Below are 27,362 nucleotides of genomic sequence, written 5' to 3' on the forward strand. Positions count from 1 at the left end.
TCAAAGGGACACTCCCTGAGGACAAAACATCGACCTCAGGCTGCTCTGCAAACCTCCAGAACTCAGTTGGTCATAGGGAAAGAGCAGCTGATCTATGCTGCTTCCAAGGAAGTGAGGAGACCATCCCCAACCCGGCGGGAGATACCCTGCAGCCATAAAGGACCAAGTGGCCAAGAATGGAACCACACAGCCCTAACTTTGCAGCCTGGTAAGACACTACTCCAAGTTTGATGTCCCATTTACTATCTTAACCCATGCTTCCCGTTAGCACAGAGGTGAGGGGTGGGGTCGTGATGGCCAAAGGGACGCTGTCAAAAGCCACACCCTTTAGGGAAAAGACAAAGCATTTGGCAAAGGGAGCAGTCGTTTCCCCCTGGGCTATAGTTTCCAAAGCTGATTCAAAAACCAAACTCTGCTGCCAGGTGGAAAATGGGCTTTTCTCTAAAATAAGCTCTCGAAATTGTTCACAAATTGAGCACTTGTAAAAAGAGAGGACAAGTTTGGTGAAAGAAAGAGGCTCAGTCCCCTGGGTGGGAAATGTGTGTGTCTTCCTTCCTGTGTGCTGTCAGGAGCTCAGCTTGTGCCCGGGGCAGGGAGACTCTGCTTGCTAGGATCAGAGGCTTCAAAGCGAAATTTCACTCCCCCATTTTGGGGGGTGGAGTAGAGGAGAAGGGTCAACTATATTTGGGCACAGGTCACACTGTAAGAAGAAAAAAATGCCCGCCCCCCCCAACAACCAGCAAAACGGGGTTTGAGAGAGTTGCTGTTGTTTGTTGACATAGATCAAAATTGAAAGGACAGAGGAAGCCAGGCTCTCCTTCATTTAATGCAGATGGAAAAGCTGAGGTCCTGAAGGGGGAAGGCGTGGAGCCAAGGTCGTCTGAAGGTTATTGGTGGAGTCAGAACAGAAGCCAGGGGGAACAGCCTGGAAGTGTTTGAGCCTTCGGTTCAGAGGGAGAATGCATGTGAGGGTGAAGAGCTGTGCATCTAGGTGTTAGCTACTGCCGTCCCCAATTCCTGTAGGTCACACAAGATGCCGTGGAGGGAAGAGGCCTAGAAGACAGGAGCAGGCCCACCCGACAGAGCACGTGCACGGGAGCAGCATCTGGGTCCCTGGGAACGAGCTCTCTCACGTCTGGGCGCACCAGGGCCTTCCCCAGAAGCTGGGCCTGGGGACGAATCAGATTAGAAATATGGGGGCACACCACTTGAAAAAGAAGGGGTCCTGGGCTGAATGAAAAGGTAGAGAAAGGCAGCAGGGGGAGTGGCTCAGCACCGGAGAGTCCTGATGTAAATCCCAGCTCTGGCCCTTCCAGGGGCATGGCCTCGGGCCTGCACGCCCCGAAGCTTCCAGTTCCTCCTAAAATGGAGACCATAAATATGCATCTTGCAGTCAGCTAACGGTATAGAAGAAGGGCTTAATAAATGTTATTAGCTCCTGAATCCTGAGCTAAACAAAGACACCCCCCACCCTTGCATGCACGCGCACATAGATCTTCTGACAAGTCTTAGGGCTGTTTTTAGACCATCCCTTTAGCTGCCTTCATACATACGGGTCTTCTGATGATAGACGTTCTGGACACACCTTCAGTCTTGACCAAATCTGGCTCTCCAATGGACCAGATGAAATCTCAGTGGGTTGTGGAACCAAGACACCCCAGACTCTCCCTTCCCCCTCATTTCCACCATCCCTGGCTGTGCCCATGACGGCATAGAAGACAGCGGGCAAGAGCGTGGGTTCTGGAGTCAGGCAGTGCTGGGTTCAAATCCTGCCCCCGCCTTGAACCGGTTGGGTAAACTTGGCCAAGTGCCCACATCTCTAAGTCTTAGTTTCCTTTTCTGTAAAACTGCAATAACAACAAAGGCCTATTTTGCAGAGTTGCTGTGAAGTTTAAAAGAGAAGTCATCAAAGCCGGGTCGGCCAGCATTTGTGGTGGTTGCTGCTGGGAATACCGGATGCCATGAATTCAGGGCAGGCTGCCTTCCCCAGGACAGGTGGCCAGGTCTGGTGAATCAGAAATTCTGCCCGTGCTGTGTAGTAGTGGTGTGATCCTGAGCAAGTCACTAAACCTTCCCCGAGCCTCCATTTCCCTCCTATGGACAATAGACATAATGCTGCCCAGATCTCAGAGGGCTTCTGCAAAATCCAGCTAAGACAACGGAAATAAAAGCAGTTAGAAGACTTTGTGGCCTGACACCATCCAAGGATGAGTATTATTCAGATGTGACTGGACATCTGTAATGCGAAAATGCTTTCATCCCATAATTACCCAGCATGGGGGCAGAAAAAGAGATGAAAATTAGTAATGAGAAAGCCAAGAGGAAATCAAAGGATTTTAAAACATTCTAATGGCATAAAAATTCACTTGAAGTAGAACATCAGAATGTCATCTGAACTGGTTTTGGGTTGCTATCCTTCTCTTTCAGCTGAGATTTTTTTTATTTTCCAAGAATATTTGTCTTTTCTCTTTTCTCTCAAATTACTAAACCCTATCAACATTCCACTTAAGAGCTCTAGTAAGAACAATCATCCATAGGATTTGTCAGAAGCCAAAATAAAATTGCACGAGACAACATACACGAGGCCACTCTAAAGCAACATTGGCCATTCCCAAAATGGAATGAGGCAGTCCAGAGCCCCTTAAAAGCATCAGTTCCAGAAGTGCACTGTCTTTTCTAGGCCTTGAAAAGTAGCTAGAAGCAGGACACTCTGCATGCCTTTTGGCCTTTCAACAACACAAGTAGGTCAGTAGATTGGGATTCATGAGCACGGCCTTCGTGTTGAACAAAAGGAGTCTCGGAGGAGTGAAGTGACTTGCCCAAGGTCACACTGGGGATGAACAGGAATGAATACTTGTGTCCCTCCAGGGTTGGTTCCATGGGCCTCCAAGCGGGAGACCAAGGGTGCCAGTCCCCACACAAAATCCCCTACTCAGGGAGGAATTCAAGACCTCAGTCTCCTACTGGAGAGTCAATGAGTGACTCAGTCACCCCGGGCCCGACTCCCCCACCTCCGACCTCCCCACACACACAGAGCGGCCCAGCTGACCACAACAGGGGCTTCTGACAACTGCTGCAGGTGGGCAGGCCTGGCTGTGACTGGAAAGCCAGAAGGTTCTGCCCCACAGTTTCCAGGATCTGACGTGTCCGCCCGCTGCTCACCTGCGGAGGGAAATCTCTCTCCCCAGACCTCATCAGCCCGTTTAAGGTAAAGTCATCTTCTGTAGCTCCCAGCCCCAGGCCCTGATTAGTCATGTCCCCTCCCATTTCCCTTTGATATGGGAATACAGAGATCCCAGAAATGGAGGAAACCACCGCCATTTTTTGAGCCCCACAAGGCCCTGTACATCTAGGCTACCAGCACCCCCAGACTTCTAAGAGTGGGGGGAAAAAAACAGACTATCTAACCCAGGGATGGGCAAACTTTTTCTGTAAAGGGCCACAGAATAAGTATGTCAGGTTTGGTGGATCACATCCATTCGCCATAGCATATTCTTGTTTTATTTTTAAAACACCCTTTAAGATTGTAAAAATCATTCTCACTCAGGGCTACACGCAAGCAGGCCTGTGGCAGAATTAGGCCCAAAGGCCATGGTCTGTGATCTCTGATTTATCCAACCCTCACATTGCACAGACAGAAAAACTGAGGTCTGAAGAGCTTATAGTATATTTGTCCAAGGTCACTCAGCAATAATGGACTGTCACTCATACTCTGATCTGACTCCCGGGCCACTCTGCCTCTAGAATTAAAAGTACTTTATTTTATTCTATATCTTCAAAAATCTGTTAACCCCTAGTTTTTAACCAAAATACTTAATTGCATTTTTGGTATTTAATAGTACAAATGCTGGGCAGGAATGCAATAGAAAAAAAAAATGTTATTTAAAATCGAAACTACCTATGATTGCTTCTGCCTCCCAAAGACAAGTAAAAACATTCCTATCAGGGCGCCTGGGTGGTTCAGTCCGTTAAGCGTCTGCCTTGAGTTCGGGTCATGATCCCGGGGTCCTGGGATTGAGCCCAGGGTCACCTCAGTCTCCCTGCTCAGGGGGGAGTCTGCTTCTTCCTCTGCCCCTCCCCTTGCTCATGCTTGCTTGCTTGCTTGCTCTCTCTCTCACATTCTCTCAAATAAATAAATAAATAAATAAAATCTTAAAAAAAAAAATTCCTATCAGAAGAAAGATACAGCTGTGCAGTGCTCTCTTCTCTGGCAGAGTTGATAGAGAAAGGATAGGCTGATATTTCGAAGCTTGTCTTGGTTCTCACCAGTGAAAAGGCAGGTGTGGGGGGTGTTGAAGAAGACTGTCATTGCTCTGTTGTCCTTGTGCAAAGGGAGACCCCCAGGCCTAAATTGCTCTACTTAATAAAAGAAGGAGAATTGGGGGCTCAGGGGGGGAGGTCCCAAGAATGGGTACAAAGAGGGAGTTAGAGGAGAACACAGGACAGCAGAGGGACGTGAGGATGTAATGCAGACGGAATGGTAAGATCAGGGATGTCTGATGTTAGCATTAAGGAATTTGCATTAATAGGAGCTAACCGCCCCCCCCCCCCCCCCCCCCCCGCCTCACAACCGTCAAACCTCTCCTAGAGTGTGCGGAACACAAAAGCCTTCCTTGCAGGAGCATCTTTGTTGTTGTTGAGCAGATTGAAGGAGAGTGGGTGGATGAAGGCAGCACACACACAGGCAATCCGAGAACTGAAGGAACACATCCAGCAGAGTCAATGTCAGGAGAGGTGGCCAGGAAAATATGAGTCTCTCCTCACCGCAGAATCGCGAGCTCAGTATCCTTTCCCCTTTCTTCTTGCCATCAGAACCCCAGTCCTGTTGGGGGCCACAGAGTGCCCGACCCTGTTCAAGATCCTCCATTTCCTAGAAGGAACAAACATGGCTTGCACCACCACGTTCTGGCACGCGCACGCACGCGCACACACGCATGCGCACACACACACGATAGCTAGGGTACAGGAGCCATCTTGCAGTTATCCAGTAGAACTCTCCACCGTGATGGAAATGTTCTCTATTTGCACCAATTTCATGCAGTGGCCACTACCCTCCTGAAATGGTGCTGGCATGACCGAGCAACTGAGTTCTTTGTGATTTTTATTTTTATTGAATTTTGATTAATCTAAATTTCAACAGCTACTTGGCAGGTAGGGGCTACCTTATTGGACAGCTAGGCTAGAATCGTAGGATCTCTGACCCTGATTAGATGCCACTTACCCCCAAACTCATTGTGTAAGAAAAATAAATCCCTAATTTTTAGGTCACTGTAAATGCAGTTTTCTGGTACCTGCAGCCAAATGCATTCTAACTGACCGTACTGGGGAGAGAGACTGGGAGAGCCCTAGAACTCCCACTGTCCAGGGGATCATATCCAAGCCATCAACCCCATTTTATTTGCATCTCATAGGACATCAGCTAACATCAGGGTAGGAGAATATCCCAAACAGAAGGGAAAGGTGAAATGGAGCCGTTCCCTCCCTCACTCAGATTCTCTCTTTGACCAAAGACACAAAGGCCTAAACAGCCAAGGTTGGGGGAAGCTGGCAACCTGGGATCGAAATGAATATAGAGGTAGAGGTACCTGGAGGCCACTGTGTGCTGGCTTGGATCCTTTCCCTGCTGCACTCACCTGGGGCAAGTCACTTCCTCTCTCTGAAGCTCATATCCCTCCTGTGGAAAGTGGAGGACAATCAAGCTCTTCCTGCCTACCTCAAGGCAATAAGGCATAGGGCCCAACTAAGAAGGGTTAGAAATACATTTCACACACAGCAAAGTGTGCTAGTGAGTCCCATAGAAGGATGTTCCTGGAAGGACTGGAGGCCTCATAATGTCCCAGCACCTGGTCTGAGACACAGGAGCACCTAACATCCTGGTCTGGTTGGCTCTTCAGATTCCATCTTTAAGTTGGAGAGAGTTCTACTAGCCTTACTAAGGGCCAGAGAGGGAACATGGGGTGGCCTGGAGCTGAAGGAGTCCAATTCTCATAAACAAGTACGGCGAAGGCACAAGGCACCAACCCCTTGAGTGACCACGTCAGGAGGTCCCTGGAATGACCGCAGATCAGTACCCGCAGACAGGTGCAACCTAACTGAGTCCTTATCACTGCCCCATGGGAGGGATTTACAGCCCCCCAGCCACAAGGGGGGGGCTCCAAATATAGAGTAGGTAGAAGATTAGCAAGTTTTCCAGGGTAGCTTCGAAATGGGGAGCTAGGAAGAATGGATCCCCTCCCAGGGAACAAAAGAGAGAAATCCAAGGGGGCAGAGTATTTGTGGAAAACAGTTTGGACCAGGAAAATAGCCTCTCAGCGGGAAGTATAGAGAAAGGCTTAATACATCCCCACCTTCGGCCATTACCTACCAACAATGCCAAAGAGATCCCTGTTGTAGTTCTATCCCTATTGTTTAAGGACAATCTCCCTTTTAAAGAGACATAATCATGACTCTCATGGAAATATAAAATCAACATGTATCAAAGATTTTGTTTAGCTCATTAATTAGTGAGGGAACTAGCGGGATGCCAGTACCGGTTTACAGAGTCACATATACGCAAACAAGAAGAAATGCTGCAGTGAAATCACAAAAAGACACACAACTGGCTTATTCCACAAGGGGTGTGGTAAACCAGTTGTACTTCCACGGAGGGGAAAATATCATTTGTCTATCCCTGGACAAGAACCTTTTGCATTGCTCCTGTTACCTACAACTTAGACAGTTGTGAAAGAGTTCAAAGGCAGCGAAAGGCACAGAGGCTTCAGAGACACCCCGTTTTCCACTGAAGACACTCAGTCAGGTTTTCGGGCCAGGTCAGAGTCTGGCACCATCTGTCCTTCAGCATCTAGGCGGTACCTCTCAGCGATGTCGGTGGGATCGGCCCTCACAATGGATGCCAACATTCCAGGAAGCTCAGGCTGGGTTCTGGAGCTGGGAGACAGGATGTAAGCACTAAGGGTGTGCAATATAGGATTCTCCAGCTCAAAGAGACCAAATACTAAGGACTTTATCTTATAGAAGCAGAAACTGAGGCCCAGAGAGGAAAGGGTTTTTCCCAAAGACAGAGCAGAGCAGGAATGACACCTTCTCCTCTACTACATAACACTTTTTAAGGCAGAAGGACTGCAAAAGGAGATTCCAAGAGGCTACTCATGCCCCCTGGCCTCAGGAGGGTGACCACGGAGCCTGCCCCCACCTCTTCCCTGTGTTCTTTCCATCCCTGAATCATGCTTGCAATAATTCCTCCCTCCCTGTGCTGGACAATGTGAGGTTCAAAAGGCATGATTTACATAAAATGCCTCCTAGCAGGTGCCTCACTGGAGTCATTTCCCTTCCCCCTCCTGAGTGGCCCTGTGACCCCAGGGCAGCGACAGGGGTCATTCTGCTTTCACTCCCCTGAGGGGTTGCAACAAAACAGAAAGACCGCAGCCTCTTGCCCAGGATGAGTCACACGCTCCTTTCTGGCCCAGATTCAATAAACCCGGAACGGCCTCGAGCTACCACGGTATTTCCTGTGCCAAGCTGGCCCATTAAAATCAGTTTTGAGGAAACACACAAAAAGAAGAAAGCACACCAAAGAGTAAGTCTAACAGTGGCTCCCACCAGGAGGGGCTCAGGGGCGGGGGTCAGACAGTGGGTGGTAGAGACGGCTAGGCAGCAGTGGGAACAGGGACCCAGAGCCCCGGGGAATATTCCCCCCAGCACAGGGAACCCGCAAACAGAGACACTGAGTTTGTTTCCCAGCAGGCTAAAGTCGGCGTGACCTTCAAACAGCCCGCAGGGCAGGGCTCTGTGCGTCTTCTGGGTCCTGATATGACTGAGCATCCGTCACAGAACCATGTTGTGAGCAACTCGGGCTCAGTTCTCTGCCACAGTCTCAATTTCGGGGCATCCCTGATTTCCCTCTGAAGAGGCCCCAGGCTAGAAAGTGGTGGGGTTTTGTTTTGTTTTTTTCCAACACGCACACTCACACCAATGGGCAACGGAGCCTTTCCCCTTCTCTGGGAGGAAAAGTGGGCAAAAAGCATCAAAGTCAGACAGGAAGGGACCCCTAAAGCTTCGGGCTCCAGCCCGAGGACTTCTGCGGGGTCAACCAGAAACCCCAGTAAGGGCAGAATCCTGATCAGGACTGATCAAAATTCAGACCTCGGAGGAAGGCCCTGTCATTTCTTCTGACACTTCTGAGTTTACAGACCAGTTTCTTGTCCGATTTGAGAAAATCTGACCCTCTTAAGCCAGATGAAGAACTGGGGACACGCAGCTAAGCCAGAATTAGAACCCACGTCTTCCATCGTAGATGTCAGCTGTAGCGATGGGGAACTGAGGCCAGAGAAGGGAAAACAACCTGCCTGAGGATACCCAGCAGGTAACCAGAGGGGCTGGGATTGGAACCTGTGTCCATCCCAGCTCAAAGCTCTTGCATTCTACCACCTTGCCTCTCTCCTTGGAGATCTCCAACCACAGAAACTCTATCTGTGGAACCAAAGACATTGCTTCTTAGCACAAGGATGGCAAACAGATTTCCTCTGAGGTGGATGGGTTGGCAACGGCTGCCTGGAGCTCCCTGTTGAGAAGACCACGGGTGGACGTGAGCTCAGCAGAGAAGGGGACATTCGCTGGGCCGTGTCTGCCATCAGTATTAGAAGTAGACTGGTCACTCTCGATTTCCTGTCCCTGTCCAGATTCTATTTTCACTCCCTTTTCTCCTGTGTTGAGTGGCATTACTGTAGGCAGACCATGAAAATGGCAGAAAACAGTCCAATCTGGAGCTCAGTCTACTCCCTGAGACTGACAGTAAGACAAATGTTGACCTTCAACTCCTGAGGGCTGCCATCTTTAGAAGAATTCCAATCGCTCTTGGAAAAATCAAAGTTCATAGCTTGAATCCATAGCTACCCTGGGAGGGGAAGTGCCTCCCACTATGCGAATTTAACATATTTCTCTGCAGTGGAGTGGATGGCTACTCCCAATTCTTCCCGCCTTGTAATTATTATTAGGACTACATATTCTTTTTGCCCTGTGACTTGACACTACCTCTGAGTAGAAAAGGTAAAGTACGCATCCAAGCCCATCAACACTTAAGAAGTTGATAAGAATTTGAGCTGCTTCCAGCTTGCTGCTCTGCTTAAAGCCGGTACGAGAGCCAGGGCCTTTCCTGTTCAGCCTGTATCTGGTCCCCTGGGGTGATGGCTAACATGGATAGCCGTCCTAGCAGTGGGGAGACTGAGGGCAAAGAAGGACAAGTGATCCTCTGTAAAGAATGAGAAAGTGATGCAAAGTTAGGGTCTCTAAAGACTCACTCCCAACTCTAGCACCCCGGATGTCTCCCAAACCAATACTCTAGAGTCAGCATTTTCATCCTATTTAGAAGAACACAAACTATAGGTAAAGAAATCATTGCAAATCATGATCCCAGAGGCAAGCCCAATCCTGGCCAGCGTCAGCAAGTGAGACCGGGACTATTGCTTCTCTCTGAAGAAGTAAGACTCCAGATGCAAGGATTCAACTCGAGGAATCAGCAGGTGCATCTCCTGTATTAGAAGGTCTCATTCTGCCCACAGGCATCATTGTCCCATTTGAATCAAAGTGACAGGACCAGAGTCCCTGGGCCACGCTCCTCCTAAGATCGATTTGCCCTCTGATCAAAGGAGATTTGAGGCATTCCTGGGAGCCCTTCCATCTCACAGCTGTCAGCGCTGGGTGCTGACACCTTCAATCTCATTCCCATCTTGAATTCTTAGTAACATGAAATCACAAACCATGCACCAAGACAACAAAGTCCTCTCTTCGATATTCCAGTGCAAGCCACGGAGAAAAGGGCTAAAAAGATTGAGACAGAATGAGACAGGCCCTGGATCTACTTAAAAAACTTACAGGGGCGAGGCTGAGTGTGCTCAGGTAATGAGCAAATGAAATAGCTTTTGTTCCACTTTCCCCTGGGACAACATTATATGACATTGTTTTCTCTCTTCGGAAAGCAGATAGAGAAATATGTTTTGAATTAGTGCTTCTAGGAACCGGGAAGTCACCATTTAAAGGGACATGACCTGTGTAGGATGGAAGGACCTGATCTGATGCAATGGGCAGAGGAGGATCCAGGGTACCAGGTGGTCCCCTGAGATTGGGCAAGTCTCTTTCCTCTCCCAGTCCTCAGTATTCCCCGGAATTTGAGGGTTGGGGAAGGATCAGAAAAGCCCAGCTCAGGCATTCAGAATTCAGCTCCTCAGAAATTGTCCTGCTTTGGTGCCCTTGACCTTGACCCTGAAAAACCAGCAGGATCTGCAGATGGCAAGGAATTGGATCTAATTCTGTTTGCATTTAAACCAACTAAGCAAACAAAGCATTTACTTTGTGTTGAAGATTCAGGAAAACGGCCAGAATCACTTCTATGACAGAAGGAAAATGACCAAGTGTATTCATCCTAACATCATCGAAACAAATTAAATTTTTCCCCGACTTTGAGGAAAACATGGTCACACTTAAGTGCTAAATCTCTTGCATCGACTATTATGAAATTTAAAATCATTAATTTTCACATTAACGATGTTCTGCTTTAATTTCCACACTAACCATCATCTTATGACTTTCATTTTTACTCCAGGCATCATTTTATGACTTACACAAATACTTAAGCATTATTGTGGAAGTATTTAAAGCAACTGATGACAAAAGATCTTCAATACATATAATAGAAAACTAAATTACCAAGTTTATTACCATTGGAGGAATTTTCATCTTCTTGAAGAACATATTATCAGGGGGCACCTGGGTGGTTCAGTCAGTTGAGTGTCCAACTCTATTTCCGCTCAGGTCATGATCTTGGGGTTGTGAGATCGAGCCCCACGTCAGGCTCTGTGCTCGGTGCGGAGTCTGCTTGTCAATCTCCCTCTGTTCCTCCCTCCACACCCCCAAATAAATAAATAAATAAATAAACAAATAAATAAATAAAATCTTTTTTTTTCCAAGAGAATATTATCAGGAGCTCAAACATGAAGACTGAGAGAAAATGTATTTGTTGTAGCCTTCTCTCTTGCTGACAAGTACTATAATACTTGGAAATTGCCCAAGAGAAGCTCTTATTTGTGGTGTTATTTTTTCTGACTTGGCAGAGACAGCACTGAAACCCGGGTCCCTTGCTTCCTAGTTCAGTTCTCAGGCCACAGCACAACTGTCTTCATGTTATGAATTAGCTCTCTCTGAAAAGGCTTCTTGTCTCCAAAATAGGACTCTTCCCAACCACTAGGTAAAGCTTGTGAAGGCTTTCATAATGACTCACGCAGAAGCAAAGATTCCCCAGCACAGAAGCAAGTCATAATATAAACACCCCACAGCCTGGGGCTGTGACAAAGCTCTGGTCCCAGTGTGCCATGGGCAGTCCCCAAACCAAGATGGCCCCAGCACGGCTAACCCCAGAGAGCACTAGAGACTTAGGAAAATGCCCTCTGGTGACTCCTTTGCCCTTATCAAGGGCACAGTGAAGAGAACTTCCTCCCACTGTCTGCCTTTTTTCTCTCTCTCTTTCCACCCATCCCTTTTTCCCTTCAGTTGTCTGTCTGTTGTAGACCGGATCCATTAAGGCCCCAATTCTCATCCCATGCTATGCCCATACCTTTGCCGTGTAACAGTGAAGCACTGTCCCACTCTGTCTTTGGCTCCTACTCTGAGACTTGTTTTGGCCAATGGGATGTTAGCAGACATGTCCCAAGCTGAGGCAAGAAAAATTACCGGCATGTTTCCACTCATTATTTGTGGTCTCTTCCACAAGTGTGGGCTAGCCTGCTGGGATATGAGAGACACATGAAGCAGAGTCAAGTCACCCTGGCTACAAAGTCATGGCCACCCTTGATCATCCAGTAGCTAGCCAATTCTCCAGACGTGTGACCAGCTCAGCCAGTTTCAACAGGGCTGACTAGTTGACCACCCCAGACATGAGTAATACACAGGCATTGTCATTGTCACCTACTGAGGTTTTGTGGTTATTTATTACTCAGCACTACTGTGGCAATAAATAACTGATACAAGACCCAGCAACATTTGACCAGTGTCTTCTACGTCATAGGCTGACTTCTGAACAGTAGAGGAAAATCAGTCATGGCCCTTCCTCTTGGGATTCCAGGCTACTAGAAAAGACACACAGAGCACCTTTCTATCTAGGAGGATCTTGTCCCACCACCCCCTAGCAGAACTCCCAAGACCTAGCTTCTGTCCCCTTACCAGTAAGAACACTGATCTGAAGGCAGAATGAGGTAGTGGCATCTCATTAAAGACAAGGTCCAGGTGCAATTGACAAATCATTTTTAGGAAAAAACAGCTGTTAATCACACATGGTTTTATTCTCCCACATAAAAAGCCCAGAGGTGAGCATTCCAGAGAGTGTATAATGTTCTGCAAAGCCACCCAAGATCCTTACCTGGATGCTCCACCATCCTCAGCAGGGCTTCCACCTCATAATCCATGACAGCTGCTCAAGCTCCAGCTATTACCTCCACATTCCAGCCAGCAGGATGGAGGAAGGACAAAAGAATGTTTCCAGAAGTCACACAGGACACTACCACTTATATGTCATTGGCCAGAACTTTGTCTCATGGCCACCTCTACTGCAAAGAAGACTGGAAATGAAGTCTTTTTTTCCAGACAGCTCTATGCCTAATCACAAATTGGAGTTTCTGTTATTAAGAGGGAAGTGGAGGATGGAAATTGGGAAACAGTTAGTAGTTTCTGCTGTAAGTACAAACTGGTTTTAGTTCAAAAAGACCTAGGTCCACAAGACAGCTCAACCAGGGGCTCAACCTCTAACTTTGGGAAAATGCTTTCCCTCGTTGGGCCTCAGCATCCTAACCTATATCTTGGGGCAAGGGAGAGAGGAGCAGGTCTGCATGGCCTCTTAAGTCCCTCTGGCTCTTTCCTTTCCAGGATCATAGAGTAAAGATTCTGAAGGGATTGGCCTTCCATCAGATGCTGGCAGAGATACACCTATTTATACACTCAGGTGACATTTCCCCCTCAGTCTGAACGCATTTATGGAACAAAAAGGTGAGCATCAAGCACAAACTTGCATCAGACATATGGAGAGAGAGCTACATGAGCTCTTTCATGGCCGCTTTTCAAGTTATATAGAAGTGGCAGTCTTGGGGGTCTAGAAACCTCTTGGCTGGCCTGAGCCATAACCCTCAGGCACCTAGTAATGGTCAGAGAACAAAGATTTGATTATGCTGTTCAACTCCTACCCCAGACCCAGTACAAGGAAGCTGTGTGACTCAAAAAGATTTGAGAAGGGGCAGTCAGATACGCAAAATCCAGCCGGGCAATGTTTATGTGGCCCTGTTTAGAGAGAGAAGAGAGAAAAATACATTTTAATTTACCACCATCAACTTATATAGCCTATATGTGTACTTTATAGAGGGAAGAAACCATTGCTCGGAGTCTAATTAAGACCTTCTACAAGTGTTATAAAGCCTTACAATTCTGTGATTAAACTACCTACTCCCTTGTGGGCTGGGACAATATCTCAAGGCTTTCAAATTTTATAGAGTAAAAGTGTCTTCCATCTAATATACATAAAAACAGCTTCTTTCCAAAAATGCCTAGATCTATGGGCTTTGTCTTTATCTACCTGGAAATCATCGTTACTGGATTTGTGGCCAAAGTTATTGCACTTTTATAAATCAGACGCATTTAATTTCCAACTCCAAAATCCACTTACTTTCAGATTCAAGTATTTATTTCTCTATCTCCTTGGGAGGAAAAAAAAAATTCAGAATGACACTGAAACCCAGGGCCAGCAGAACATTCTGTCTGCCATGAAATTCATGGCTGCCCTGAATTTTGTATGAAATGTCCGAATAACAAAAACAAAATGGCAACATTAGGTGTGGAATGTTGACCCGGAACTTTGAGTTCAACATCTCAAAGAATCCTTAAAAAACTCAAAGAGGTATTATGATCTCATTTATAGGCACGGACATTGAAGCTCAGAGAAGCCACATAGCACGTCCAAGGTCACACAGCCAACACACAGCTGAGTTGAGATTTCATCCTCCGTAGTTGCTCCAGAACAAAGCACTGAGTACAATCCCTGGCACATGGTTAAGACTCATAAATGTTACTATTATGCCAACTCCCCATGAAATGATTCTTGGCAAGGTGGTCTCGAGGTGGGCTCTAACCCCATGTCATGCTGACATCCGCAGGAGAAGTCATTCTCCTGTGGGGTACCAGCCCCCCACCAACCTACCAAAACCAGAGGATTGGTCTTATGTTGTTGGTTTCTGAGAATGTTGCATTTCACTTTTTAGGGTTCCATCAGAATAGTCTTAAGAAATCATCTCTTCCATATCCCCAGGGAGCTAACAAACCATATTGGAAATCAGTTATAAGGTTAAGTGAAGAATCATCATGAAAAGGGAGGAACCTCTCAGTGGTGTCAAACCTTCCTTCACAAAGAGCAGCTTCTAACGTATCCACTGAGACCACCGATGAAGCACATTTTAGATGGTCAGATGTTCGAAATGGAAAAGGTGCTGCATGTTGCATGCCCAGCAAAGGACCGAGAAAATCCTAGAAGAATGGATGTGGAGACACCAGTAGATAAATCCACTGACTTGGAAACCTTGAATCTCCTTGACTGTTTTCAAAAATGTGCTTTCTACAAGAACTTGGAGTTTGCCTTATCGCACAGGGCTCTCCTGCCCCCCCTATATGTTTTCTCACCTCCCCTCTGTTTACTTCTTTCAAGCAAGGCAACAAGAAAGAGAGATTCTTACTCAAATCCAGTTATATTTATGCAACATCTTCCATGTCTATATGGCACTGTGCTGGGATCTGTGTGTAATATAAGGAGATATAATCAATGGTATTGCTGTTCAGATGCCAAAAGCTTGCCCACTTATCCTTCGGTCTAGTTACCATCCCCTCTGGGTCAGGTAAAATGATGGAGCTTGTGAGCACAGGGATGTGGGTGTCCACACAGAGGCAGCCCTGTGTGACACCAGGGAGGGCACAGATGTCCTTCCAAAACCCAGCACAGAGTGCCATGCAACAAGCAACTTCATACACGCGGGTCTTCCCACCCTGGGCAAGGCGGGAATTGGGGCCGCCATCTTAGACATGAGCACATGAGACACAGAGAAGGGAAGTGATTTGCCCTGAGTGGAAAGAGCAGAAGTGTGACTGCACCGAAGGGTGAGTAATCTTTGGGGCCGTGGACCTCCCAGATGACTTGGTGTTAAGGGGAAAACATCCTTGGAAGGAATGGGGGAAGCCCACATTGTCTCTGCATTATAGGCAGCCCTACACGGCCGTACACCATCCGTCTCTACCTGCTCCCCTAGAAGAGGAGGGAGGACGAATATAGTTCAGCACCAAGAGGGATTGCCCACCAGGCGTTCCTGAGAAATTCTGTCAGCGCAGCACCTCAGGTGAGAGAGACTTGCCAGGGGCACGCATCCCCTCTTCGGAAGCTCAGGCCTCTCAGTGGCAGCCCCAGAAGGCCCAGAATGAAGCCCTCTGTCTCTGCACCACAGTAAATCCTGCCACTGTGAAGCTTCACCGTAATAAAGAGATGATTCAGGAATGACTCAGAGAAACCATAGAATTTCAGAGATGTTCTCCTGGACCCACAGCAGGTACAGTGATGCGAGCTTTGTCTTCCTCCTCCAGCCTTTGTACTTGGTGTCAGATCTGAGTAATAAGTGATATATTAAATGACTGGTGACAGTCCTTACCCTTCCTTCCTCCCCACCCCCACCACACTCAGAAGCCAGCGTGACAAAATTTCAATACCAAAACCTTCACCGAGAACAGTGAAACTTTTCTTCTCTTCATTTTCCCACAAGTCTCAAAATGATACTGGAAATTTTTTTCTTTGTCTCCAGTGTAATTGAAAAATATGTCTTTATTTAGAAGCAATCCAAAAGTCAAGCCTATTTTTAGAATGTGAATTTACAGAGGATTTTTCCAAAGGGTTCTTAAGTATCGATTGTGTAAGAGCTACAAAAGGGTTTTATTTGTGACAATCACCTTGGGGCTTTGGAGGGGGCCCCGGGGTTAGGATTCCTGGAAATTGAGAAGCCTAAATCCTTTGAAAAAATAAACCAAATTTCCAGCTCAAAAAGTAGGGACAAGAGATGAGTTCACATTCAAAACGATGCTCTGTAGAAGGGACCCATAAATTTGTCCAATAACGTTTATTATATAGGTCACAGATCTGCTGTCACACAACGAAACAGTATCTCCTGAACTCCACGTAGTCACACAGCATCCTGACTCCACTTCTTATCTCTACCATCATTTCCTTAATCTTTTGCTTTAAACCGTCTTATTCTTTTACACTACAACAAATGTATAATCCTATTACATCCGTGGAGAATTTCCACACAAAAATAAAGACAACAGAAACAAAATAAGGTGCTTAAATTCTGGTCTGATGCAGGCATCTGCCAAAGACTCTGAGCCTATAGGCTGCTTTCTTTTTGTTGAAAAGGGAGATCAGCAACTGTTTATAGGCCTTACAGAGCGGGTAGCATCTAACTGAGATCTCTCGCTTCGTGTAATTGAAAGGACTACAAAGGTCCTTTCATTTCTCTTATATGTGGAAACTAACAAACGAAACAAACAAACTAAATTAGCTCATATGTATAAAGAACAGATTGGTGGTTGCCAGAGGTGAGGGGCGTGAGGGGTTTGCGAAATGGGTGGGTGGGGGGTCCAAAGGTATAACCGTCCTGTGATAAAATACATAAGTCATGCAATGCCATGTACGGCAGGGTTATTGTAGTTAATAACACCGTTTTGCATATTTGAAAGTTGCTAAGAGAGTAAATCTTAAAAGCTCTCATCACCAAAAAACACATTTTTGTAACTACTTATGGTGACAGATGGTAACTAGACTTATTGTGGTGATCATTTTCCAGTGTCTACAGCTATCAAATCACCTGAAACTAATATAGTGCTACTCGTCATTTATACCTCCATAAAAATAAATAAAAATAAAAGCGAAAGGATTAAAAAGCGATTCTCTCTCCCAAGCTGGGATTCGGTGCTACGTAATATCATGTCCGTCCTCAACATTACATCCTCCTACTTCCCACCAGGGGACTGTGCCCCACACTTTGGGAAAATATCGTGGTAATGCCCGCATCTATAGCAAACATCCTGAGGACTCTAAATGATCAGAGCTCTTATTCAAACAGAAGTAAACCTAAAAGAAAGTGGAGTGAGCAATTTCAGTCTTTCCTCTCATGTGGACAGTACTTTGTGTATATAATGAGACCTCATGCCCTGTGTCTCACTTAACCACAACTGTGTGCAAACCACCCCAGAACTCAGTGGTGACAGTCACTTATCATCATTTCCTTGTGTGTGAGTTGCCTGGGGGTTGACTGATCTCAGCTGGGCTTAGCTGGGGTGCACATCTGGAGTGACCCTGATCCATGTCTCTTATCCTCCTCCTGGTCTAATGGGCTAATCGGGCCATATTCTTTTGTGTCGCTGGCAGAAGAGGAAGAGCAGAAGTGGCTTGAATTCTAACACTGTCCCTTTTGCCCACAAACCATTGACCAAAGCAAGTCACTTAGTCAAGTCCAAAATCAAAAGCAAGGAAACACACTCTGCCCATGTTCCATGTTGGTGCTGTGGCAAAGGTACGACCATAGGCAGGAGTGACGAACTGGAAGCAACGATGCCATCTACCACACTCCATAGCTCATCCAACCTTTCTGGAAATCTTCACTTGACTGTCCCTTACAGTATCAACTGCAACATGCTCAGAAGTAAATTTAAGCTCCTACATTCATGGTCAACTGATTCTCCGCAAGAGTGCCAAGACCATTCAATGGGGGAAAGAACAGTCTTTTCAACAAAAGGTGCTGGGATCACTGGATATCCCCATGTAAAACAACGAAGTTGGACCCCTACCTCACACCAAATACAAAAATTAACTCAAAATGGATTAAAGACCTACATGTAAGAGTTAAAACTATACAACTCTTAGGAGAAAATATAGAAGTAAATCCTCATGACCTTGGGTTAAGTGGTTGGTTAGACATGACATCAGAAACACAAGCAACAAAAGAAAAAAAATATTAAATTGCACTTCATCAAAATTAAACCCTTTTGTGCTTCCAAGGACACTACCAAGACAGTGAAAAGACAATCAACCAAATGTGAGCAATATTATAAATCATACACCTGATAACGGTCTAGTATCCAGAATATGTAGAGAACTCTTAAAACTCAATCCAACTTTTAAATGGGCAAAGGATTTTAATAGATATTCCTCCAAACAAGATGAACAAATGGCCAATATATACATGAAAAGATGCTCAACATCATTAGTCAGTAGGGAAACACAAGTCAAACTATAATGAGATACTACTTCATACCCACTAGGATGGCTAAAATAAAACACAGACAACAGCAAGTGTTGCCAAGGATGTAAAGTGAATGGAACCCTCATACATTGCTGGAAGCACTGAAAAATGGTACAGCTACTCTGGAAACAGGTGGGCAATTTCTCAAAATGTTAAACATAGAGTTACTGTGTGACTCAGCAATTTCACTACCAGGTATACACAGATATATATCTGCATACAGATGTATATATGTGTGTGTGTGTATATATATATATAAATATATATCTATATCTCCAAGAATTGTCTATGTATGTGTATATATATATATATATATATATCCAAGAAAAATGATAACATGCCAATCAAAAGACTTGCACACAAGTATTCATAGTGGCATTATTCACAGAGCCAAAAAGTAGAAACAATGCAAATGTCCATCAACAGATGAATAGATAAAATATTATATATTCATATAAGGGAACATTATTTGACAAATAAAGGACTGATACCTGTTACGATATGGATGAACCTTTAAAGGGGTTACGATAAGTGAAAGAAACCAGACACAAAAGACTACATGTTGTAGGATTCCATTTCTATGAAATGTCAAGAATAGGCAGATCCGTAGAGGTAGAAAGTAGATTCATAGTGGCCAGGGACGGGAAGGAAGGAGAACAGAGAGTGACTACTAATGGGTATGGAGTTCCTTTTGGGGTGATTGAAATATTCAGGAATTAGTGGTGATTGTGGCATGACTCCAGGAGTGTAATAAAAACTGCATTTTCTAGAAGTGTGAATTTTGTGGTATATGAGTTATATCTCAGTAAAGCTGCCATTTTAAACATGAATTTAAAAAACAATCCAATTAGAAAATGGGCAAAAGGCACCAAGAGACATATTATCAAAGAAGGTGTGTGGGTAACTAGCAAGTGCAGTAAAAGATATCACACACCATTAGCCATTAGAAAAATGCATATTCGATTCACAATGAAACAACAACACACACCTGGCTAAGTGGCAAAAATAAGAAATAGTGGGGAAAAAAAAACCCACTGGACGAGATGCAGAAAAATAGGATCACTCCTGCCTTGCCAATAGGAATGAAAAATAGGACAGTCACTCTGGAAAATAATTTGGCACTTCCTTTCAAAACTAAAAATGGATTTACCATACAATCCAGCGATAGCACTCTGGGGCCTCCAGCCCACAGAAATGAAAACTTATTTTCACATGGAAACTAGTCCTTGAGTGTTCATAGTAGCTTTGTTGGTGACAAAGACCAGAAACCATTTAAACATCTCTCAGCATGTGAATGGTTAAATACACTGTGATCCATCCATACCATGGATTATGACTCAGCAATTCTAAGGAATGAACTACTAATACACACAGTAACTTGGATGAACCTCAAATTATGCCAAGTGAGAAAAAAAAAAAACCCAGCAACCTCAAAAAGATACATAAGTACTGCATGTTTCCATTTATGTAACATTCATGAAATGACATAATTCTAGAAATGGAGAAGGATTGGTAGTTTCCAGGGGTTAGAGATGGTGGGGAGAGAGGGTAGGTGGGACAAGGAAGGGGTAACACACAGGATCCTTGTGGTGATGGTACTTAGGTGTCTTGATTGTGGTGTAGTCACATGAACCACACATGTAATGAAATTACACACAGCGATGCGTGTACGGTGTACGCCAATACGTGTATAACTGGTGTACTTTGCATAAGCTCTATGGATTGTAACAATGTTCGTGTCCTGGTTTTGATAATGTTTGTATGCAAGATGTTAACACTGGGGAAGTCTGGGTGAAGGGTTCACAGGACCTCGCTGCATATTTTTTGACAACTTCCTACAAATTTGTAATTATTTTCCAAACGAAAGTTTTTAAAGGCCTGAATTTGTCCTTATCCAAAAGTGCTCCTCTTCCTGACTTCTCCCATTTCACATTCACAGAGGCAAAAGCTAGACACAAAGGCTTCTGCCCATTCTCCTCATCCTCCCCTCTCAACATCAAATAATAATAATGACAATAGTGACAATGAAAATATTAAAGCCACGTTTATTGAGTGCTTCTTCTCTACCCTTCTACTTACAGCATGCAGGCTGAATTTATTCCTCACATCGACTCTATTACCTTTAAAATCATCCCATTTTAAAGGTAAGGAAACGAGGGGTCCAGGGGCTAATAACTATGGCCAAGGTAATACAGGAAGCTAAGAAAACAGGCCTCTCACCCTGGAGGTCTGACTCTATTGCCCATGAGCTGTGGAATCACCAAATTCAACGTCCACCCTCTCAATGCCGGCCCGTGTCTTAGTTCAAGATTTCATGACCCTCTGCCTAGACCAAGAATCAGTACAGGAGCCTGCTGGCTGGTCTCCTACCCCAGACTCAAGAGGAAGGAAGCAACCATACCATATATCCTTGAATGGTAAACCACCCCAAACAGAAGACAATCCCCCAGTTTCTCATGCAAAGAAGTCTTCAAGTATTTTTGCCAATTTGCATAGTTAAATGTTCAGTGCTATGGATGAAATAACCAAGCTCTATTTAGAGGGATCCAATGCAGTATGTATTTACAATGGCATATTACATGAAACACATGAATTTGGACGTACTGCTATCCTCACCCACTTTCTGAAACAATTCCATTTAAATGCTTCACAGACATCTTTAACATCAGCCTTGATCTCACACAGCTTTTCCAAAGTATATTATCTCAATTTCTTATTTGAAAAATAGTGCTTTTGAACCCATTTATGATGCTGTCCTTGAAGAGCTAAAAGGACTCATTCATACAACATCAAGAAAATTTAGTTTTTTTACATTTGTTCTGTAGGTCAGTGGTACTCAACACTGAAGGAGAATTAAAAGTCATACTGTATTTTGGGCGCCTGGGTGGCTCAGTTGGTTGGGTGACTGCCTTCGGCTCAGGTCATGATCCTGGAGTCCCTGGATCGAGTCCCGCATCGGGCTCCCTGCTCAGCAGGGAGTCTGCTTCTCCCTCTGACCCTCCCCCCATCTCATGTGCTTTCTCTCTCATTCTCTCTGTCTCTCAAATAAATAAATAAAATCTTTAAAAAAAATAAAAAAATAAAAAAAAATAAAAGTCATACTGTATTTAAAAAGACAAGGAAAGGTCAAAAAAATCATACTGTATTATAAACTTCAAAGCTGCTAAAAGACTAGATTTTAGCATTCTCAACACAAAAAGGAAATGATAATTGTGTGGTGTGATAAAGGTGTTTACTAATGCTACTATAGTAATAATATTGTAATATATTCAGGTATCAAACCAACATGTTATAGACATCAAGCTTACACAATGTTACATGTCAACTACATCTCAACTTTTTTAATTGGGGGAATTACCTGGAGAGCTTTAAAAACTATCAAAGCTCACATAGTGAGTTTACCGGCCTGGAGTGGACACGGCGTGTGGCATTATTTCAAGTTCCTCTCGTGATTCCAAGTGCAGCCTGGACTGAGAATCACTTGTTTACAGGCACAGAAATCTCCACAAGGTAATTCTGCGGTTCTCAGTCTTCTTTATACACAAGTATCACCTGGAAAGTTTTGTAAAAATCCTGAAGCCCAGACGCCACTCCCCACTCCCCCAGAAAACTCTAATTTAGTAAGGCCCCGGGGCATTCTTACATTTCAAAAACACCTCAGCGGGATCTCATCTGCAACCAGAGCTGAGAACCTTCAACATTGCCACTTAAGAGTATTGCTTTATAAGTGAGGTTCAAAAGACTGTTCTACCCGCTATCCGATACTTATGACGGTAAAGTCACATCTCCCTCCCACCTAAGCCCCTGCCCCACTGACCCCATGACTACAAAACTGTGTGGAATGGCTTTGCTTTTTTCTGTTTCCTGTGTGTCAGGTGACCTCTATAAGCATCCAAAGAGAGCACTGATGGAGAATGCTTTAACCTAATTTGGCTTCCTCAAATAGTGCCTGCTTGTCCTAAATAAAGGAATTGAAAGAGTGTCCCTTAAAGTGAGAGATTTTGTGAGAACTCAAATACAAAGCAATTCTTTTATCTGAAAGATAGATGGGGAAGGTGTCGCTTTATTTTTGCATATATTATTAACAACTCTTCCTTGAATGCTTACTATACGTAGGCACCATGCTAAATGTCTTATATCTACCTGTTCTCACTTAGTCCTGAAAGTGTATCTAGGACAGGTAATCAGCATTACTTCCATTTTGCAGAGCTGAAAACCTAGAGGTGACGTCCATTTGCCCAAAGTTAGCACCCAGCAGGTGCACAGAGACAGGAGTTAGACCCAGATCTTTTATGTCCAGCGCTGTTCGGCCCGCTTCTGGCCCAGCAGTCCTCAAGATGCTTCCACAGGGGGCACCAGGACTTCTGTTCTGGTGCCCAGATGGACACCATGGCAGAAAGCAAGACCTCGTGGACAGAGGGAAGGGCCACTGGAGAGAGGATCCACAGTTCTCTCCCCTCCTCCCTGACGTTGTGGTCCAGTCAAATCCCTCTGCCCCCAACATTCCCTGGTTCCCTGGCTCTGTGACATCACAGCCTCCTCTCTGCTCTGCCGGCTAAGCAGGAGGGGGTATATTTCTGTACTTAAAGGGACAGTGTGTCCACCACTCCTGGACACCTTTGCTATAGGAAGCAGACGCCACCCCTAACTTGCCTTGACCCCACCGTTTCTGTCTCTGGGCCCCAGTCTCCCCACTTGTGCTGAAAGAGCCCTAAGGGCTCCTCCAGCCCCAGAAGGCTTCCTGTTGGACCTGGCTGCGTCTTTCTCGGTCTGGTCCAAGTGCTGTGGGTCACTGGACACCTGAGGCTCACAGCCCAAAGGGCATAACCCAAGGGCCCTTTTCTTTGGCTCCTGTCTCCATCTAGAGGCGGGTACCGGGAGTGCAAGCAACCTCGCCCCCTCGCCCCCCCACCCCCGACTCGACATCATCCTCAGCATCAACATTTACGTTTACGGAGCTTTTGCAATGTACCAGGCAGCTGTGCTAAGCACTTTCCATCACTAGTTAATCCTCACAACCACCTTCTAGGGTAGATACTACTATCGTCATCCCCATTTTTACAGATTTAAAAACGGAGCCTTAAAGGAAGTAAAATTCTTACAAACTTCATAGCTTAGTAAGTAGTAGATCCTTAAGAATTATCCCCCAAAGAATGTGCCTGTAACTGTTAAATTACCTCCCTTGAGAGCCTTTCCATTTCTGAAGAGGGCTCAAAAGTCCAACACTCTTTGCTACCAAGACTCAAAGGAGAAAGTGTCTGTGCTCCCCCTCTTTTTCTCATGAAATTGCTGGCTGGAGTAAAGGTATGGAAAACATTGGATAGACTCAGACAAACCTACATTTAAACCCCTGCTGCACTGCTAATATGTACCGATCTCCAGGCTGTTTGTATCTATGAGCTGCCGTAGAGAAAGGGACCTTTTATGACAAAGTCAAAGCTAAGGGCTGGCACACAGCGGGTTCCAGGAGACGTTGAGTTGATGTGAGGTGGCATTTCAGAGGCAGGAAGTGCTGCGGAATGGTCAGCCAGCAGCTGGGGAAGGGGACCTACCATTGTGTATCTCTTACTTTCAGGAGCACGATCACTAAGGCAAAGTTTCATTAATAGACGAGTTTAAAATGGGTTCTGGAGATTAGCTGCTAGCCGTGGTTAGAGCCGTCGGTCTTAGGAGAGTAGGAACTTCTCTTTTGCTCTCAGCCTCCGCCTTTGGGCCCTCCTTCAGCCAAAGCTGTGTGAGAGACCCTCGGGGACTGCGCAGGTGTTCAACCACTGCGGTCCACTCTCCGCGAAGAAACAGTTTCCCTTTTCCACCTACAGCGATCTGATGTTCAGTCTGAGCATCCGCCAGCCAGACGTCTTTTGGTTTTGTTTTTGAATCCTCTGTGGAGCTCTATGTTGGGCCAGTGGCCACATAAGATCCTTCGACTCTCTGGACAGCAGTCACTAAATGACTATGGGGCAGACAATATTCATTAAAATGATGATAATAATAATAATTAGAAGTTTAATTATTAGATTAAATAATTAGATTAATTAAAAGAAGGGTCTGGAAGGCACTCCAGAATCATGATCCACAGTTTCCTAGGCGTGACGAAGAAAATAAATTTCACATGATTCCCTGTGTTCTCTTTTAGATAGCCAGCTTGCCTTTGTTTGGGGCTGAGAACCCTCACCTGTGGTGTTAATCCAGGTACACCATGAAGTGCTAGCAAAGGTGCATCCCCTCTCTGATTAGCCGAAATAAAATCCAAAGGCATTCTATTATCCATAATTACTTGAGCTAAGGATTTTCAATCAGTTGGTTGTGCTCCAGGGTGTGGGCTGTATTATTTGTTATGTCAGCCAAGGTGAGGGAAAATGAGCACCTTGGGTGGTCCAGCTCCTGCGGAGGACTCTCTGTCCTCAGAAGTCAGGTCCACCTATTGGTATTTGATAGCCCCAGGAAGGGTTTCATTCCGTCCAATACCATGTGAGATGACACAGTCCGCTGCGGGGGGGGGGGGCTATATACATGGAATGGTCCAAGGATTCGTCATACAGAATAGTCCCGGTTCTAGTTGGCATTGAAGAGTCTGATTTCCACCTAAGAAACGAATCATGTCAACAAGCAGTACTGTCTGTCTATATTTATCAACAATTCCCCTTGAGAGTTTAGAGGAAGGGTAGGAATGTGTTGAGTGCTAAGATCTCCTCAGAGTGGCATCACTGGACAGATTTGAGACAAGAGTTCTTTTTTTTTTTTAAAGGTTTTATTTATTCATCTGACAGAAACAGAGACAGCGAGAGCAGGAACACAAGCAGGAGTGGGAGAGGGAGAAGCAGGCTTCCCCCCGAGGAGGGAGCCCGATGTGGGACTCGATCCCAGAACCCTGGAATCATGACCTGAGCTGAAGGCAGACACTTAACCGACTGAGCCACCCAGGTGCCCGAGACAAGAGTTCTTCCAATGGTTTTTTTTTTTTAAGATTTTATTTATTTATTTGACAGAGAGAGAGAGACAGCGAGAGAGGGAACACAAGCAGGGGGAGTGGGAGAGGGAGAAGCAGGCTTCCCGCCGAGCAGGGAGCCCGATGCTGGGCTCGATCCCAGGACCCCGGGATCATGACCTGAGCCGAAGGCAGATGCTTAAAGACTGAGCCACCCAGGTGCCCCTTCCAGTGGTTTGCTGCTCACAGTAAACACAAGTGCCTTATCAACAGGCTCCACTATTCTTTATGGACAGAGGAGTTTTGGTTCTGTTTTTATTTCAGGAGCCACTTGTTTTTTCCAAGGGGCCGTTTCTGGTTAATTTTGGAGAACTCTTTGAAAATGATCAGGAGATCTAAGTTGGCATTTCCCATTCCAATTTATTTTATCTAAGTTCCCTATTTTAGGTCTGAGCCCTTCTCAGAGAAGGAAAGGCTCCCTTTACTTAAGCTGTTGGTCTGCCCTAGCATTTCTTTGAAAGTGTCCTGAAGTCTATCAAATCTCCCAGTAATTCATCTTGACTTTATTTGCCATTTTGAATCTTTGCTCAATCTACCCATAAGAGAAGGACACTTGAAATAGTTTTATATGGTACATTTCCTATTTTTCTTCTCAAGCCCACTTTTTTGAATTATGTGTAAGTGGGTTATTCAAATCTTCTGGCCTTTTCCATCCTGCTGCTCTTAAACATTTTTCCCCCTCATTGAAGGTCAACCATTAAGTGAAGGGACTGGTACAGATGCAATGGTCAATAAGAGTGAGAATAACTAACAAAATCCTGAGTTTAATACAGCCACTTTCTGCCAGTCTGAAATTTGGGATGATTCTAAATCTTTGCCCTCAACTCCACTGTTACCCAGGGTTTGAATTCAACCTCTCTGGACCCACCTCCTGGTACAGGAGTTTTAGGGGGATATTGTGCAATGTTGATTGTTCTTTTCTACAGAAATGAAGGGAGTTTATTTAGGTAGTCATGGGAAGGAATAGAAAGAGTGTAAGTGGGTGGTAACGATAAAGCTGGGTGGAGAGAGAAAAAGAGATGTAAAGAAAGTAGGTTTCAGAAGGTTTGAGTAGGAGTACTTTTTTTTTTCTTTCGGAGGCCAGAACATGCCAATCAAAGAAGCTCTCTCTACTGAGTATCTGCTGTTTTTGTCTTCTCTTTTTTCTAGAGTCCCTCTGAAATCTCTTACTATTGACATTAAATGTTTGCCGTAGTGACCATAATTCCAAGTCATCTGGTGAAACATTTCCATTTATTAACATAAGCACACACATGAAGGGACACGTAGTAAGAGTGTATATATGAAGCAGGAGTTTTTCCAGGAAGAGGTAGCAACTTTAATGTAGATGAGACCATGACAAACAGAAGAGAATACACCACAGTTGACCACAGTTATGCGTGGTATCTTGAATTCCATGGCCTAAGAGAGCCTCAACAAGGCCATCTGATCAGTAACCTGGAAATCACTCACTCCAGAATATGGGCTGAGGAAAGTGACCTTTCATTAAGTTAACAAGACAGAACAGGTGCTCATGAAGGTTTGGAGGGACCCAAGGCAGAATTTCAGCAATTACCTTTATACACATTGATCACCACCTAGCAGACCTCCCACCGATAGTCCTCAGGGCTGACCTGTGGTGAGAGCTTGTCAGACCTATGCTTCCACTCCTTCCTTAGGAAACACTTCCTTCTACATTCAACATATGTGAGGCAATCTAGAACAAAGCAAAATCCCATGAGGCAGGAATTTACATGAGGGAAATTGAAACTAAAGCAAGCAACAGAATAAGCATATTAATGGCAAGCAATTTGCTAAATGGTGCATCTCCAAAACAAAAGAACTCATTGCCTTATATAAATTTCCACCTTCTTTCCTAAGAAGATACGGTAAGTTCATTAGAGAGCTCAAGGAAATACGTCAGAGCTCAAATCACGTCAAAAAACTCATTTGGCAAAAAATCCCAAAGACTGTTGGAGATGGGGGCTCACTGGACCCACGGAGGACCCCTTGGGTCCAAGGATCCCGCA

At 45.1% G+C, this 27,362-nt stretch overlaps 1 protein-coding gene and 2 long non-coding RNA genes across 4 annotated transcripts in view; 1 reads left to right on the top strand and 2 right to left on the bottom strand.

The window, feature by feature from the left end:
- Positions 1-15,777, top strand: LOC112836315 (uncharacterized). The gene is made up of 3 exons (XR_003211455.2): positions 1-208; positions 1,878-2,008; positions 15,280-15,777. It is a non-coding gene; the product is annotated as an uncharacterized lncRNA (long non-coding RNA).
- Positions 5,958-23,308, bottom strand: LOC112836313 (uncharacterized). 2 transcript variants are annotated; one of them, XR_003211454.2, is made up of 6 exons: positions 22,509-23,308; positions 21,724-21,917; positions 12,407-13,317; positions 11,606-11,775; positions 10,714-10,894; positions 5,958-6,927 (listed from the first exon to the last, which is right to left on the bottom strand). It is a non-coding gene; the product is annotated as an uncharacterized lncRNA (long non-coding RNA). The 2 variants fall into 2 exon arrangements; XR_012382211.1 differs by lacking the exon at positions 10,714-10,894.
- A 2,147-nt stretch (positions 23,309-25,455) lies between these two features.
- TMEM268 (transmembrane protein 268) overlaps positions 25,456-27,362 on the bottom strand; it is a 44,336-nt gene continuing 42,429 nt past the window's right edge. Inside the window, exon 10 of the mRNA XM_073905854.1 lies at positions 25,456-27,049. Coding sequence (XP_073761955.1) covers positions 27,008-27,049 — 42 coding nt within the window. The 3' untranslated portion in view covers positions 25,456-27,007. The remainder of the gene's footprint in view (positions 27,050-27,362) is intronic.

This window comes from Callorhinus ursinus, unplaced genomic scaffold, assembly GCF_003265705.2.
Source record: "Callorhinus ursinus isolate GAN/ISIS: 27379988/994484 unplaced genomic scaffold, GSC_fseal_2.0 scaffold24, whole genome shotgun sequence".
NCBI classification, from domain to species: Eukaryota; Metazoa; Chordata; class Mammalia; order Carnivora; family Otariidae; genus Callorhinus; species Callorhinus ursinus.